At 35.5% G+C, this 14703-nt stretch overlaps 1 protein-coding gene across 2 annotated transcripts; it reads right to left on the bottom strand.

Moving 5' to 3' along the window:
• Positions 1-8009: 8009 nt before the first annotated feature.
• On the bottom strand, positions 8010-12958 carry LOC108758709 (N-acetylglucosamine-6-sulfatase). 2 transcript variants are annotated; one of them, XM_018503786.1, is made up of 9 exons: positions 12869-12958; positions 11081-11140; positions 10799-11005; positions 10388-10549; positions 9893-10063; positions 9396-9597; positions 8511-8803; positions 8319-8435; positions 8010-8251 (listed from the first exon to the last, which is right to left on the bottom strand). In XM_018503786.1, exons 2-9 carry the CDS (start codon positions 11132-11134, stop codon positions 8087-8089), a joined length of 1371 nt encoding a protein of 456 aa, XP_018359288.1. In that variant the 5' UTR covers positions 11135-11140; positions 12869-12958; the 3' UTR covers positions 8010-8086. The 2 variants fall into 2 exon arrangements, with proteins under 2 accessions (XP_018359288.1, XP_018359287.1); XM_018503785.1 differs by lacking the exon at positions 12869-12958 and adding an exon at positions 11899-12437.
• Positions 12959-14703: the final 1745 nt, after the last annotated feature.

Raw genomic sequence — 14703 nt, 5'->3', positions numbered from 1 at the left:
GAGAGAGAGAGAGAGAGAGAGAGAGAGAGAGAGAGACCGTCAGTCTCACCGCACGTTAGTGCACGCGCGCGCGTACACACACACGCGCGCACGTGGAGAATGAGTCGCGATTGTGTCGGGCCAGCACGTACGGACCACTTCCTTTTCAATTAACGAGTTCTCCGTCGAAACGTACCTCTTTATTTTTCAGCGCTCTGAGCGCGCTCGGTTCCCTCTCTTTTTCGGACGGATTTTTTTTCACCCGCCGTATTATCCGCCGCGAAACTCAGCCTTTCGGGAAATCGCGGCGGCGACGGCGGGCACAATCTTCAAAGTGGCGGCGCGATTTTTTATTATTCCCTATTCTCACCGTATTATACCCGCGTTGTATAATTTTCGCGGGAGCGAAAAAAACGGAACGTACTACGGCCGCGGCCGTCGCTCGCTGTGAGCAACCCGTGGTAGCAGTAATTTGTAGTTTTTATGAGAAATTCTATATTTGCCCGAGCTGTTCATTAACCCACTCGCGTTAACCGAGCTGCGACACGGTAATAAGGGTCGCGCCAGGCAAAGGGGTACAGCGGTGCAGCGAGAGGCGAGCGCAGTTATGAGTTACCGGCGGGGAGTAACGTGCGGAAAGCGAGCGTAAGGGAAACGGACGGAAGAGAGTGAGAGAGAGAAGGGAAGAAGCGAGAGGGGGTGGCTTTCTACTCTTAATTAATTATTTCTGCGACAAACGCTGGCCAGCGGTGGAAAAAAGAGAGAGCGAGCGAGGGGGACGTCTATTGAAGCGCAGGTATTTTCTCTGGCATTGACATTATCACGTGCTGTGCCCTCGCGAGACATGTTACGGGCTATTTCTGATTAGATTGAAGTGACGTAGACGCGTACGCGACTATGGGAAAAAATGCGGCATTTTTGCTGGACTTTAAAGAACGTTGCGTTTACTAGGAGAAGGTATTCCGAGTTTCCGAGCGCGGGCGGCATTACGCGTATTACGTCCGCGTGATTTTTTCTTTGAAAAAGCACTTTCCGCAAACAAAGTGGCACTTTCCGCGGCAAATGGGCTGCTACGGAAGTAGCAGCTGCGAGTTACGAGAGGCGAAAAGAGCCTCAGCGTGTGAAAACGGAACAGAACGTACCTATATGATTATACATATATACGAGAGATCTCGGGTTCTCCGTACTTTTATTTACAAATCTCTTGCCCATTTCCGAGTAGATTTCCCTTAAACTTTAATCTCTTACCAATAGTTTTTCACCATTCCGCTTTAAACACTTTTGCGATTTTTGTTGTAAAACATATCAAACAAGCATGATTTCCATGATTTATTAAAACATAAGTACTTAAAACACATATATGTAATATTGTGTTTCAAGTACTTATGTTTTACCAGACCTGTGAAATATTATTGATCGCAAATACGTTAAAAACTGAATATTAAAACGGATAAATAACTAAAAAAATAAATATTATGATACAAAATTATTATATACACATAAAAAAACGATTTTGCTAAAGTAACAAATTTACGCTGTTGGAAAATTTGTATCGAATATAGTTCATTTCGTATGTCCCAAACGGGGGACTACTTAAATTTTTGTGTTAGTTTTGTGTTTCATTTAACATAAGATGAATATGTCACAAAACAACACAGATATTGTGTAAAAAAAATGATTACAAAAAAGGTAATGCTGACACAGTTTGTTTACAAACTGTGGCAGTATATTTTTTTATTATAATATTTTTTTTAGTATAATTCATATTCATAATATGTTAAATTAACTCGTAATTTATTCATTCATTTTAGAATTTACGTTTTAAAACATTATTTTTATGTTACTTGTTCATTTACTCATAAATTGTATCATTTTGACACTAAAAAATGTTGAATTATGTTAAATTAACACTCGAATATATTAAAAAATTCAACACAAACTGTTAACAAGAACGCGAATGAACTGTTTCCAACACAAATACACAATACTTTTTACCGTGTATTAAGATATACAAATTTGAAAATAATTTTGTTGAACCATCAAAATAATTATGTAGGAATCAAGCATGAGTAATATTGCAAAAGTTTTAACATTCTAGCGTCAACCAGCTTAATTGTCTTGCATAATTATTTTGACGGTCCAATAAAATGATTTTCAAATCATTAGCTAAATTTTTACATACTTCAATAAAACTGTCCTTTTCGTGCATCAATATATTATTACAACAATTACAAGAGCAAATACTTTCTTCCTATCTTTGAAGCTTATTTCGTGAAATTCAGACGATTACACCCCCCCAGCCTGTCAGGAGGCCGATATTTTTCTTTCAGGCGAATTTATATACTCTAAATATTCAGGAAAACGCTGGTATTCGTGCAGTAGCAGTATCCGCAAGCTTAAGTGCTTGACAAGATCTTCGAACACCTAGCTATTATGTCGTCTTCTCGCCGCTTCTGCACGCGAGTCGCGCTCGTTTCTCAAGTTACAAAACTCGGCTTGCCTCGCTGTGCCTAAAACAATATTAGCGAGGACCGACCAGAGGGAGGGAGGGGTTTCCAGTCGGGGTTGGGCATATTAGATATTTATTTAAGGCCGACCGACACGACCGCTTTGCTACTCATTCGCCGTTGGTACTCGACGATGAGTGCGCGCGTTGTGTGCGCTTCGAGTACGCGCGTACGCGCGTGTGTGCGTGCGTCATTGACATAGGTACCGCGAAGTCTTTGGCACTAAGTACCCCAAACTCGAAATGTTGACCCGGTTAATAGCTCCGTGTTTGATTAGACTACTGTAGTTCGTATAAGCCGGCACCGGTAATACGAGTTTCATCGTCGGGCCTGCGTTCCGCGGCGCATTTATGCAGAAATGGATCGGTAATTAAAGACGCGCCCCGCATCGCTCTTTGGTATCGCGTGCACGGAAAATTAGGTAAGGCTTATAATTAGCCGATGGCGATACACTCGTGTCGTTTAACGCGCCGTGCGTGAATTAGGCGAGTTCTACGAAGAAGCGTGAATCAGCTCCCTTGGATTTTAACATACGTTTTAGTGTACATCTTTGAAAAAGTTAAGAAAAGAATAATACAAATCTACACTGTTAAAAATGAAAAATGTAGAAAATAGAAAACTAATTAGAAAGGAGATGTAATTACAAGTACAATTTATACATGCATATATTAATTTAATATTATTTAAAGTTAAATATGGAAACATTACTATCTATAGTTTAAAGAGAAGGATTGATTTTTATTAATATACCACTTTTTAAAATTATCTATTATTTATTTTCTTACCTTTTTTTTTTAATAGTCTAGATTTATGTTATTCTTTGAAGTGAACAATTTTGGAAGATAGCTTTTAAAAATTTTTGCTAATCGCAGACTTGGAAATGGACTCTGATAATTTTCGTTTTACTAATTATGATTTATGGTCTCGGATCTTGTTACGCGTACAACGCGATCGTCATGAGGTCCGTCAGGAAAGAAGCGCTTCCACTCCGTTATTTTCCAATTCACTAATTTACAGTAAATTCGCATTTTCCACGTTGCCGGTCTCGGAGGTAGAAGTCGCAAAGAGGAGAAGGCGCGAGTCGGCCAAAGGAAAATCAGAGGATACGCTTCGCTTCGCGCCGAGTTACACCGAAGGAGGGAGCAGCTAATTATCGAATAACAAGGGATGCCGTTTGAAGACAAATCACCGAGAAGCTCGAGATTGTAAATTGCTTAATTTTTAATGCGTCCGACGAATGTTATGATTTTCAATCTTAAAAGAACGAGATCGGGATATTTCGCTGCTGATAACAATACTGATTGCCAAATCTTTTTACATTTCATAATATTATTATATAATATTATAATTATATAATATTTGCACTCTCTTTACTTATTTGATTTATATAATATTATTATTATAATCGACAAATTGACATTTGGTGATTAAATTGTATATCATGAAATAGCTGATTAACGGTAAGTGATAGAAAATAAAAGTTGCAATTGAAAAACTAAGCGAAACGCTATTTCTTTCATATAATTAAAGCACCATAATAAGTAGAATATATTTATACAGTAAACTTGTTATGTATTTAATATATGTAAATCTTCTTTTAGAAGACCCGGCGATCTTTTCAAGATAAATCGATCCCTTTTGTAATTCTCCCTGCAATATAAGTGCAACTTGGCATAAGTATCTGCTGGAACCCCTGGATAGAGGGAGAAAGGGGGACGAAAAGTAAAGCCTAGATCTACGGCTAGAAAGGCAACGAAAGCCATTGATCCTCGCCAACAAGGAGGCGATCGTTCGCTCGAACGATCAATAAACACAGAATAAAAGGTCTCGTCCGCAAGCCGACTCTTACACGTTTCAGCAGCGATGTAACGAAGATCAGTAAACGCCCAATCGAGCGATCGATCGAGGATCGAATGATCCGCCAAAATCCTCGTACAATAGTATCGCTTCGCTCGCGTTGTGCCTTCCTGTCAGGAAAATACAACTAAACTACATGTAGATCGCAAACTGCATCGAATTGAACTGCTATGCAGTATCAATGAAATATCGATTCGCAAAAATCCGGAAAGAAATCGGAAAGACGGTTATTGTAAGCTCAAGAATCTATATTCTTCTTAGGTCTGTTTTTTTAACGATTAACGTGTAGAATTTTAAGACATGGAAAGTTCTGCAGAAAAAGTACAATAAAAAAATCGTATATACATATTGCGAAATACAAATTTTTCAAAGATTGGAATTTCGCAATCACGTCTCCTTCAACCCTTACAGAAATCCAAATTAATTACTTATTTTGAATATTAAAGGCACTGTTATTCGATACTTTTAATACTTAAAATAAATAATAATTAATCACTACCTTCTATTCTTCTTTAATAAATTTTTATGTAAGAGCAACCCTGTGTATCTGTACTTGCCTACTCGGTTTCGCATAACGAATTTTTCTGGCGATTCATTTTCATCCATTTTCCATAGGCGGATCGCAAAATGCAAATCTTGCGGAATAAGTCCCGATCTTGCTTTCGGCTTTGTCGCTGAGAAACGTCCCGCAACTTCGCTAACGAATAATCTCAAAGACGATCTTCGCGCACGCGGCCGATAGATTCGTCGTAATGCCATCTGTGCAAACGATTAAACGGACCCACGGGCCCGTGGCCGGCTACCACCGTAGTCTACAAACATTTTGACGTTCATTCACGTTACGAAGAAAGACCGTCTCTCACGCTTCTTGACACCGAAAGGGGCAAATCCAGGACGCTTTGTGCGCCGGTACTCACCAGCCTCGTCGCACTTTGAAGAATATTCGTGCATGCGCCAGCATCTAACCATTCCTGATCGCATGTGCACTGACAATGAGAGATACATGGTCCCACTTTTTATATATATATATAGGGTAAAATCAGGGATTATGGCATAGACTACTAATATGGAATAGTGGCTTATTTTTTAAACAAAGCATTGCAATATGGCAATCACTGAAAGTTATTGCAACTGTTACCAAACATGTCATAACAAGCAATGAACTTAGTCCGACCAACCGTTTTGCTACAATTAACATTTATTCATTTTCGTTACGTCAGGAGATCCGGCAGCTTTTTCTAAAAAGTGTTCTCACAAACTGAAGGTAAGTTTTTTTTAATGCTTATATTGCACAGACGCTTTTAATAATGTTGCATGAACAATATTATGCAGATTAATTGCTATTTCAAACTTGTTTATTGCTACGGGAAGACTTTATTTGTCATATGACGACATGCAGGTAATGTGGAATATATCGAGTTGAGAATATGGAATAGATTCTTGTGAATAATGTTTATTTTAGATGCTAATATTTATTGTACACTGCTATTCAATAATCGAGTCTCACTTTAGTCGCACTTGGGTGTAGATGAGATGACGCTTACCTACACACTTCTCCACCCTCCTACACTCGAGGGACTCGATTAATGAACAGCAGTGTACGTCATAATTTAATGATTCAAGATTTAATTTTATTCTTTATTGTCCATGTGTAATAACGTTCAAAGATGTTTTTATACTTCTGTGTTATTGTACAATAAAAATGTGGACAGTTTTCTATTTTTCGTAATCAGTTTACATAAATAAATAAATTTGGACTTTATTTATTGTGTTATTTATTACTATGATCTAAATTTCATTGGTATTTCATATTACATCCCATTTTTTAGACCCCCCATTTTCCCACTTTTTAATTTTTTGTTAATATTGACGTTGGACTTAAATTTTGGCGACTTTCATTTATTAGATGTTGTAGCTAACATTCCTCAAGAGTTCGGTGCAAATTTAAAGTCTTCATATGCATTTATATCGGAGCAATGTTAATTTAAAAAACGCTATTCCATAATCCCTGCTTTTACCCTATATATATATATTTTTTTTTAATATATAAGGTCCCAAAATTGATAGTAAATGTTTTAAAAACATATTTTTTTTAACGAAAAATCTCTAAATATAAAAGATAAAAAAATCTGTCCTTAAAATATTTATCGTCAATTTTGGGACACCCTGTACATATTCAAAAGATCCATATATAATATAAAAAGATGGAATTATTTATATTACATACAGTACGTCATGTAACATATACAGAATGTCCTCTGTATGTATGCATATGTTCATACATATATACAAAATAATAATTAGAAGATAATTATAAGAATAAATATGCAAAAAACATAATAAATATATATAATTTATCCCATACAGCACACAGATTATTATTTCAGTAATACACATATTGCAGTAACATTGCAGCAATATTGCTGTAAATTTCTGGTGTTGTATGGAATAATATGTATAATAAAAATTGAAATAAAAGAATTGTCGCGTTTATATTTAACATTCTCTACATATTCGTTTCTCTTAATTATTCATCTGTAGTATAACAATCACATACATCTTTCCGTATTATTTCTCCACATTCACCTGTACTGTGCGCGAATCGAAATGGCTTATATCGCTTACACGTGAAATAATAGCGCGAGCAAGTTAAAGTATATCGAGTAGCGAGAATCGTTGTTTCGCGCGTATCGTTGCAAATCCTCTGGAGGAACCAGAAACGTTTTAGCAATATAAATATGTACACGTCCGATATAGTATTGCGTTCTGTCTTCGACGCTCGGCTTTTTTCCACCACCTCCTCCTTCCATCCCTGCTCCTTTTTCCTCCGCGAATATCGCCATTGCTATTCAGATATTCGAGACTCTCTCCGCGGGGCTTTAATAAAAATATTTGCTTAGAAAACAGTTCCGTCGCGGGGAGCGCGCCCCTCCCTCCCGAGCGCAAGGCGAGTTATTCTTATATCCAGATTCGCGGCGTATTCTCCGACGGCGATTTCCATAAATGCAATAATTCGAAATAAGACAACTTTCGGTGCTCTTACTTCCGATCTAGAATAGACAGTATATAGGGTGATTCTTAATTATACGTCAATACCTCAAGGGGTGAATTTAGAGCTAAAAATAAGCTGAAAAAGTTGCGCGAATATTGGTCGCTTAAGCTGCAATTTCCAAATTATAATAAATTAAATACATATATAATATTATGAGATATAATATATAATATAATCTTATATATATATATATATACTATACATACTATACATGTACACATATATATATTTCAATTATATTATTTTATTTCAAATGATTTTAAATAATATTTGTATTTATGTAAATTTATCTTTTGTTTTAAAAACAATTAGATAAGAGCTTAGATGAGAGTTAAATTACATTCGAAAGATTATCATCTCTATTAGAACAAAAATTATCAGAATTTTTCATAAAAGATAATAACAATTAAATTCGCTTTAATTTTGCAAGAATTCAATTTGTAAGAAATTAAAATAAGTTGGAATTTCAAAATTCAAAAGTTAACTTCTCGATACTATAAAAAAATATAATGTATATGCAAGAGAAAACAATTTAATTAAAAATAAAAATAAATTTACATAGTTATATCTTAAAAAAAAAGCGTTATTTTTTAAATATGATAATTATGTAGTTTCGCGTACTTACTACACTTGACATATAACACATGTATAAGAATATCTAATATTAAGAATAGAAATTAACAAATGTATGCTACTTATATTTATTCCCCGGTGTGAAAACGCATTGTTCGGCCTGACATACCACCATTCTCTTAAGACGTTTTCTGTATTTGTATCTCAATCTTTTTTTCATAGTGTATCCGATATTCACCATTTGGTACTCGTCGATATTCATATCGTAAGCTTCAATGAATCTCTGAAGAAGATATCAAAAATCTGTAGTACACAAAACTCTTTCGAGTGTTAAAAGACGCGGACGGTACCTGATCATCTTCGAAGACGCAGAAGATATTGTTGAAATTCGGCGAAACGCGGCGAATGCAACTGAATGTGTTGTTCACAGCGTCTTGACATTTGCACGCCAACTCTTCCACGCATAACTAAAAAGTAATTAACATAGCAATTCAAAGAAACATAAATTTTGAAAAATAAAAATTTTAATATTTGAGACTTGCCGTGACATTCAAATCGTCGTTTGGACAACCAGGCGATGGCTCGTTGGACCTCTCTCCTCTATATTCTATCAAAACAATGCGATCTTGAGGTAAGTTACGATTTGAATTAAATAATGTCGTGCCGTCCGATGGATATTTCATGCCGGCAATGTTCAAAATCGTGGCGAAGATATCTACACTGCTGACTGGCGCAGAAACCGTAGACAGCTCGATTCCGGGACCGGATATCAGTAACGGGACACGTATATCTGTTTCATAAGGTTGACGCTTATCTATTGGCATGCTGAACTGTCCTATTAAAAAATAATGCACCTTGTAAAAAATATATAATATTATTTATTAGTAAAAGCTGTAAAAGACAAGAGAGTAATTTTAAAAATATATTTAAATATTATTTAAAAATATGTATAATGTATATACGTTTAAAATATGTATATTATATATCGAGCTTCTAAAATTAGTAGAGCTTCCAAAATTTAAGATGGCTCTACCTACTGGAAGTACGACAAAAACATGGAACCATCTCGTCATATAAATGATAAAGCGTGATCATTGCGATGATTGAATATGCAGTTTATTAAAATATATATAGACATAAACAGTAAGGGATTCGGCTAATCATAGTATAGATCATAAGGCAATAATGTAAGAAGTAGCAAAAAATTATTTATCTGTTCATTGTTTACATCTTACTGTATGTTTTTGTGTATCTTAGTCTTAATGGTTCTTTGTTTCCTAATGTTCAGTATACTTCAGTACCTACCGGTTAGTACTGTCGCCCGAGTCTTATGTTTAAGACCGTCTTAAGTAAAGTCGTAAGTTGTCTCAAATCGATGAAATAAGAATGGATTGTATACCAGCCTAGTGCACCATTAAATCACTTACCAACGTGATATCCATTGTCGGAGGTGTAAATAAAGTAAGTGTCGTCTAAAAGATTTCGCTCTTCTAATAAATCGTGTATGTTCTTAACGAGTTCGTCTACCGCTAATAAGGTTTCCCATCTTCGCCTGTATATGTCGTCTAATTTCGGTAATATATCATCTGGCAAAGGGGTTGGACCTTTCCTAACTAGCCAATGTTTATCCTATTTTCAAGAATAAGAATCTATATTTGGACTTTACATCCGAGAATTTTATTTATAATTTTATATACCATGTATTGTGCGTGATTGTTTTTTTGTATATTTTATTTTTATATATGTATGTGTATATTTTGAAAAAATTCTAATTCTTTAACTGTTTTCCATATTACATGGCATATAAGATTATAAATAAAATATCTTGATTTTTAGCATAAATTATGTATTATCTAAAATGATCTTTAAGAATCAGAGTTATATTTTGAAAAAAATAATTGTTATGTTGGACAAATGTTGTAACCTGATTTACGGGTATATTAAAGTTTGGTGTTCTTTTTGCTTTTATGCCGATGTATTTATCCTTGTGTCTGACTGCGGGTATAAATGGCCCGTGAGGGGCTGGAGGTGCCAACACCATAAGAAAAGGTTGGTCACCGGAGTACTCTTTGATAAAATTTACAGCCAGATTATTCTGAAATATGTATATATTTAATTAATATAATATATATATAGCAGATTTTTTTATTTGTTCTATTAATGAACAAAGCTTATAGAGCTCAAATAATTACAATAAAAAATGAAAAGGCTTCAAATTCTCGTGTACGATGAAGACCAAAATGATGTACAATTCACAGGTAGTTTTTTAATAGAGAAAAAAAGTTTCATAAAAATAATTATTTTTTTAGTATGTTCAAAAAAAAAATGGAAAAATAGCAAATACAATTTTATTCGCTATATTTGAATCAGACAAGATTTTTTACTGTCAGTTGTATGTTGAACATTTTTGTATACTCACGATCACGTCGGTAAGGTAATCATTCGAGCTATCACCGTATTTTCTCTCAGTACCGTTTATGGATAACGAATAATTGTAATATTTTGAGTTTCCTATAAGACCGGCCCACCAGTCCCATCCCAATGGTACATGAGCCGCACCGCCAGTTTCCTTCTTTCCATACTATCGCATGTGTATTAATTTATTTTAATTATCACAAATAATAATTATGGAAAAAAGTAAAAAGATTTTAAAATTCCATTCCACAAATTTTAAAATCCAATTTTTACTTCGATTATATTAGAGACCTCAAATTTTGAATTAAAAAATCATATAAAATTTAAATAAAATTATTTTTGCTTATATCATTCGTGTACATCGTAAAACGAAATTTTCTTCTAGTCGAAGAATCGATCATTGAAGAGGGTCTACCTGGTTCAAATATTTCCCTGCGTAAAACGTTTTATATCCGATGATATTTTGCAAAAGAGAAGCGAACGTTGTCGGCTCTTGTAATTGTTGCCATCGCGCGCTATTACAACCACCGGCGACAGAATTGTTTACCGTTAGATGATTATGTTGATATCGTCCAGTCAAAATAGATGCCCGATTAGGGCAACAAACCGGTGTGGCTACAAACTGAACGAAGATTCTTTCTTTACACATCAAACCGAATAGAAATGATGAAATAATGTCCGCATTTTTTATACTTACGCAATTTGTAAACGTAGCACCTCGACCTCCTATAAGATTCAAAGTATTTTTCATTGGCGTCTAAAATTATAAATTAAATCAGGGTAAGCACGCACTTCCAAAGTATAAACGACTATAATTGTTTTCTAATTAAAATAATTGGAATCTTATTTTATTATTTTTTACATCTCCTCTATAAAAGACCTTGCATTAATCATATGATAAAAATAATTTCGGTCAAATTGATGGTGATCGCATATTTTGTAGATTTATGAGATATGTTGTAAAAGTTTCTACGTAAAACTAAAAATGGATTGATTTTGCTGTAGCATAAGCGTTAAAAAAACGCTTATATGCGCTTCTTTAATGCTTTGTTAACATTTTTTAGGTTCTGTGTGTTATTTAGGAAATTGCGGTTCTAATCAGAGCATAGAATAATTTTTGATAATTTTGTCTAAAAAAGCTTTTGATCAGTATTGGCCACAGCACAGATTCTTGCATAACGCATAGTGCATAAGAGAATTAACCAATCGAAATTCTTTTCCATGGAATGGGAGGAAAGGAAAGATTCTGGTTAGATACTGCATGCGTTTTGCAAAAGTTTGTGCTGCGGCCTTATCTCATAATCTGCAAAATATAATGACAATTAATTTGAGTCAATTTGACCGAAGTTATTTTTATTATGATTAGTGCGGGATCATTTGTCGATACATTTTAAAATAAACTTTATTAATTTATATATATATCTACATATAATATATTTTAGATTGAATTTTTATTAATTTTATTAATCTTTATTTTGTTAACTAGTTTGAATAAAATAGAATTAAAGACGTTACCATGCCGTCTAGAATAGAATCTTGATCATCCGTAATAATTAGCACGATATTTTTCGATATCGAGAATGACAAACAATTGAATAATAAGAAAAAATGTGCTAGACGCATATTGATCTCCCGGTGAAATACGATAGTGAGTGGAAAAATACGTGTTATAATTCTCAGCTGACCGCGACGGAATTAGACGCCACCGTGTCTAATTGGCGTTTCGCCAGATCTTCTGAAAATATATGTACAAGATACAGTAGTCTCTGTTCTTAATCTCGCGCACAGTACACGGATAAATTGCGTGATCAAAGCTACGAGATTGAGGCACAATTGACTACAGCAGGCCTAGTATATTCAACACTTTGCTCGTGAGTCGAAAATGCTTCCCCCTCACCGTCATCTCAGTAGAGCGAGACGGAGCGAAAATAATAAAGGATAGGCGCCAAGGCTCCGCCTGAATTCAGGTCTGTCCGAGATTCATAGAATAAAGGAGAACCCATTTCTCAATATACAATTATAGTAGCTGTTTGTTATTATGTTCAGCAGTGACACCCAAAAATTACAATAAAATTTAATCACAAACGTTTCCACCTTTAATCATCATCAGTGATTTTTACAACAATTTATGATGACCAGATTAAAGGTCGAAATTTTTAAATAGATTTTATTGTAATTTTTATTTTATATAATTGTATATTTATTTCCACATAAGACAACAAGCGTTAGTCCAAAAGCCTTTTAATACTTCAATTATTTTAATATTTTTTAAAAATTGTGCAAATATAAACTGTCCCGAGAAAAAATGTATTTTATATACAGTTGTAAATAAAATCATATATTGTTAAATTATATTATTAATTCTATATAGTTCCTTTTATTGTGCGGAGCCCCTTACATGTTTATACAATCAACGTATTATTATTATAATTATTATATGATATAATAGAGCTGTTCATTGTGGATGAACACGGTGTACACTTACTGCACTTGAAATGAAATAGATATATATTTGAAGCAGATGTATATTTAGTAGAAGTGAGATAGAAAATTTTAGTGCAGTCTAGTGCAACGAAAAAGGACCGCCTAATGTTTAATGACCGGCAAGGTGTTATAATGTTATATTAAAAAGATAGCTAGCCAAGGGCAAGTTTTCATGATCATCAAAACTGCATTCGTAATTTTAAGGCTTAAAGGTGTCTTTTCATGCTGACCTTCGACGCTCATTTTTAGCGCCAAATAGGTCACATGATCGAAATTAATGCTTGATATTCAATTTTTATCACGTAATTTGTTTAAAAATGAGCGTCGAGCGTCGGCATAAAAAGGTACCTTAACAAATGATTCTTAAGGGCATTCTACAATACTGCCTTCTGATTGGCTTGTACATCTTAACCTTCCGAGGACCAGTATGTTTTTGATCGATTTTTTTATTTTAAGGGCTAGAACTGTTTTGTCAATTGTCATTGAGTGGCAAAAAAGATGGCCACTATCGAGTCCATAACGGGGTTTCCGATCTTCTGCAGGTTAATATTATATATACCTAAAACAATTTTTAATATAAGGGTACGTATTCACTGAGCACGTCGCGTCGTCCACGCGTCACGACGCGACGCGAAACAGAGAAGAGTGAAGTTTATATCCCTCTCTTTCTCTCTTTCGCGTCGTGATGCGATGGACGACGCGACGAGTAACGCGCTCAGTGGATACGTACCATAAGAATCATCTATAAATACTAGTCTATTAATACCGACCTAAGGATATACGATTAACGTGATGCGATAAATGCTTTGAAACATTCTTTGATTGGTCAATTTGTAAAATTCTATCTTCCGATTGGTCGATTAGATGTTTCAAAGTATTTATATTATAAGATCTTGACTCCACCTTTAAATTGAGATCGGATTAGAATTTAATTAATTAAAGCAAAGTGCACTAAACTCGATATTAGCGATCTGTTTTTTATTGCTGCACTTTCTGTTGTGAACTAGTACACACAGTGTAATAAAAAACAGATCTTAGCTTCCTTTTTCGTGATTGGTGAAATTTCAATCCAATCTAATCTCACAAACCCTACTGTGATCACGACTTATGTTCATTTCTACCAATATAGCGATTAATTCTTAGTACTAAAAAAAGATGAAAAGAGTAAATTAAAATCGATAAGATTAAAATAAATGTACATCGGTAGAAGCTGATAAATGAAAACGCGACAACGTCGATACTCCGGAAGTGAGCGATGTTGCGAGGGGATAACTGGCAGAGGGCGTCGAGGAAGAAGAATAGAGAAGCACTAGGAACATCTTGGACGCATCGGCGTTAGAATCTAGATATTCTAGATATCTAGATCCCCCTACGCCTTCCGGACACGCATACGGCACGGCACGGCGAACAAACGAGCGCGAGCGCGGCCGTAGCGCGTGTATCTCGTATCGCACGGCGACGCACAGACGCACGCACATACGCACGAACGAACGCACGTTCCTGCCAGAGGCAAGCCCTTCCCCGCGCACGCCGTACGTACGTTCGGTGCGCCACGTCGCGTGACGATCCCGACGATACGCGACCAGCCGCGAAATTATTATCGGAACAAGTTCTGTTCTCCACGGTACCCACGCTTCTCCACTACCCCCGGCGTCCCGGAGAAATAGCCGAGAGAGACACGCAGTAAGTTTAGTGAGATTCGATTAAGATCGCATATCGGTTCGGGCCGATCATTACCCCTCATACGGGCGGGCCACATCGCGCTGACGTTTTTTCTCTCTTTCATCTACCTTCCTCCGGGTTATCTCTACCTCGTGCGACGTAGATCTCTGGCTC

The sequence above is a fragment of the Trachymyrmex cornetzi genome, unplaced genomic scaffold (genome assembly GCF_001594075.2).
Source record: "Trachymyrmex cornetzi isolate Tcor2-1 unplaced genomic scaffold, Tcor1.1 scaffold16, whole genome shotgun sequence".
Taxonomy (NCBI): Eukaryota; Metazoa; Arthropoda; class Insecta; order Hymenoptera; family Formicidae; genus Trachymyrmex; species Trachymyrmex cornetzi.
Note: the sequence above shows the minus strand (reverse complement) of the source record. Positions and strands in the feature narration are given on the sequence as shown.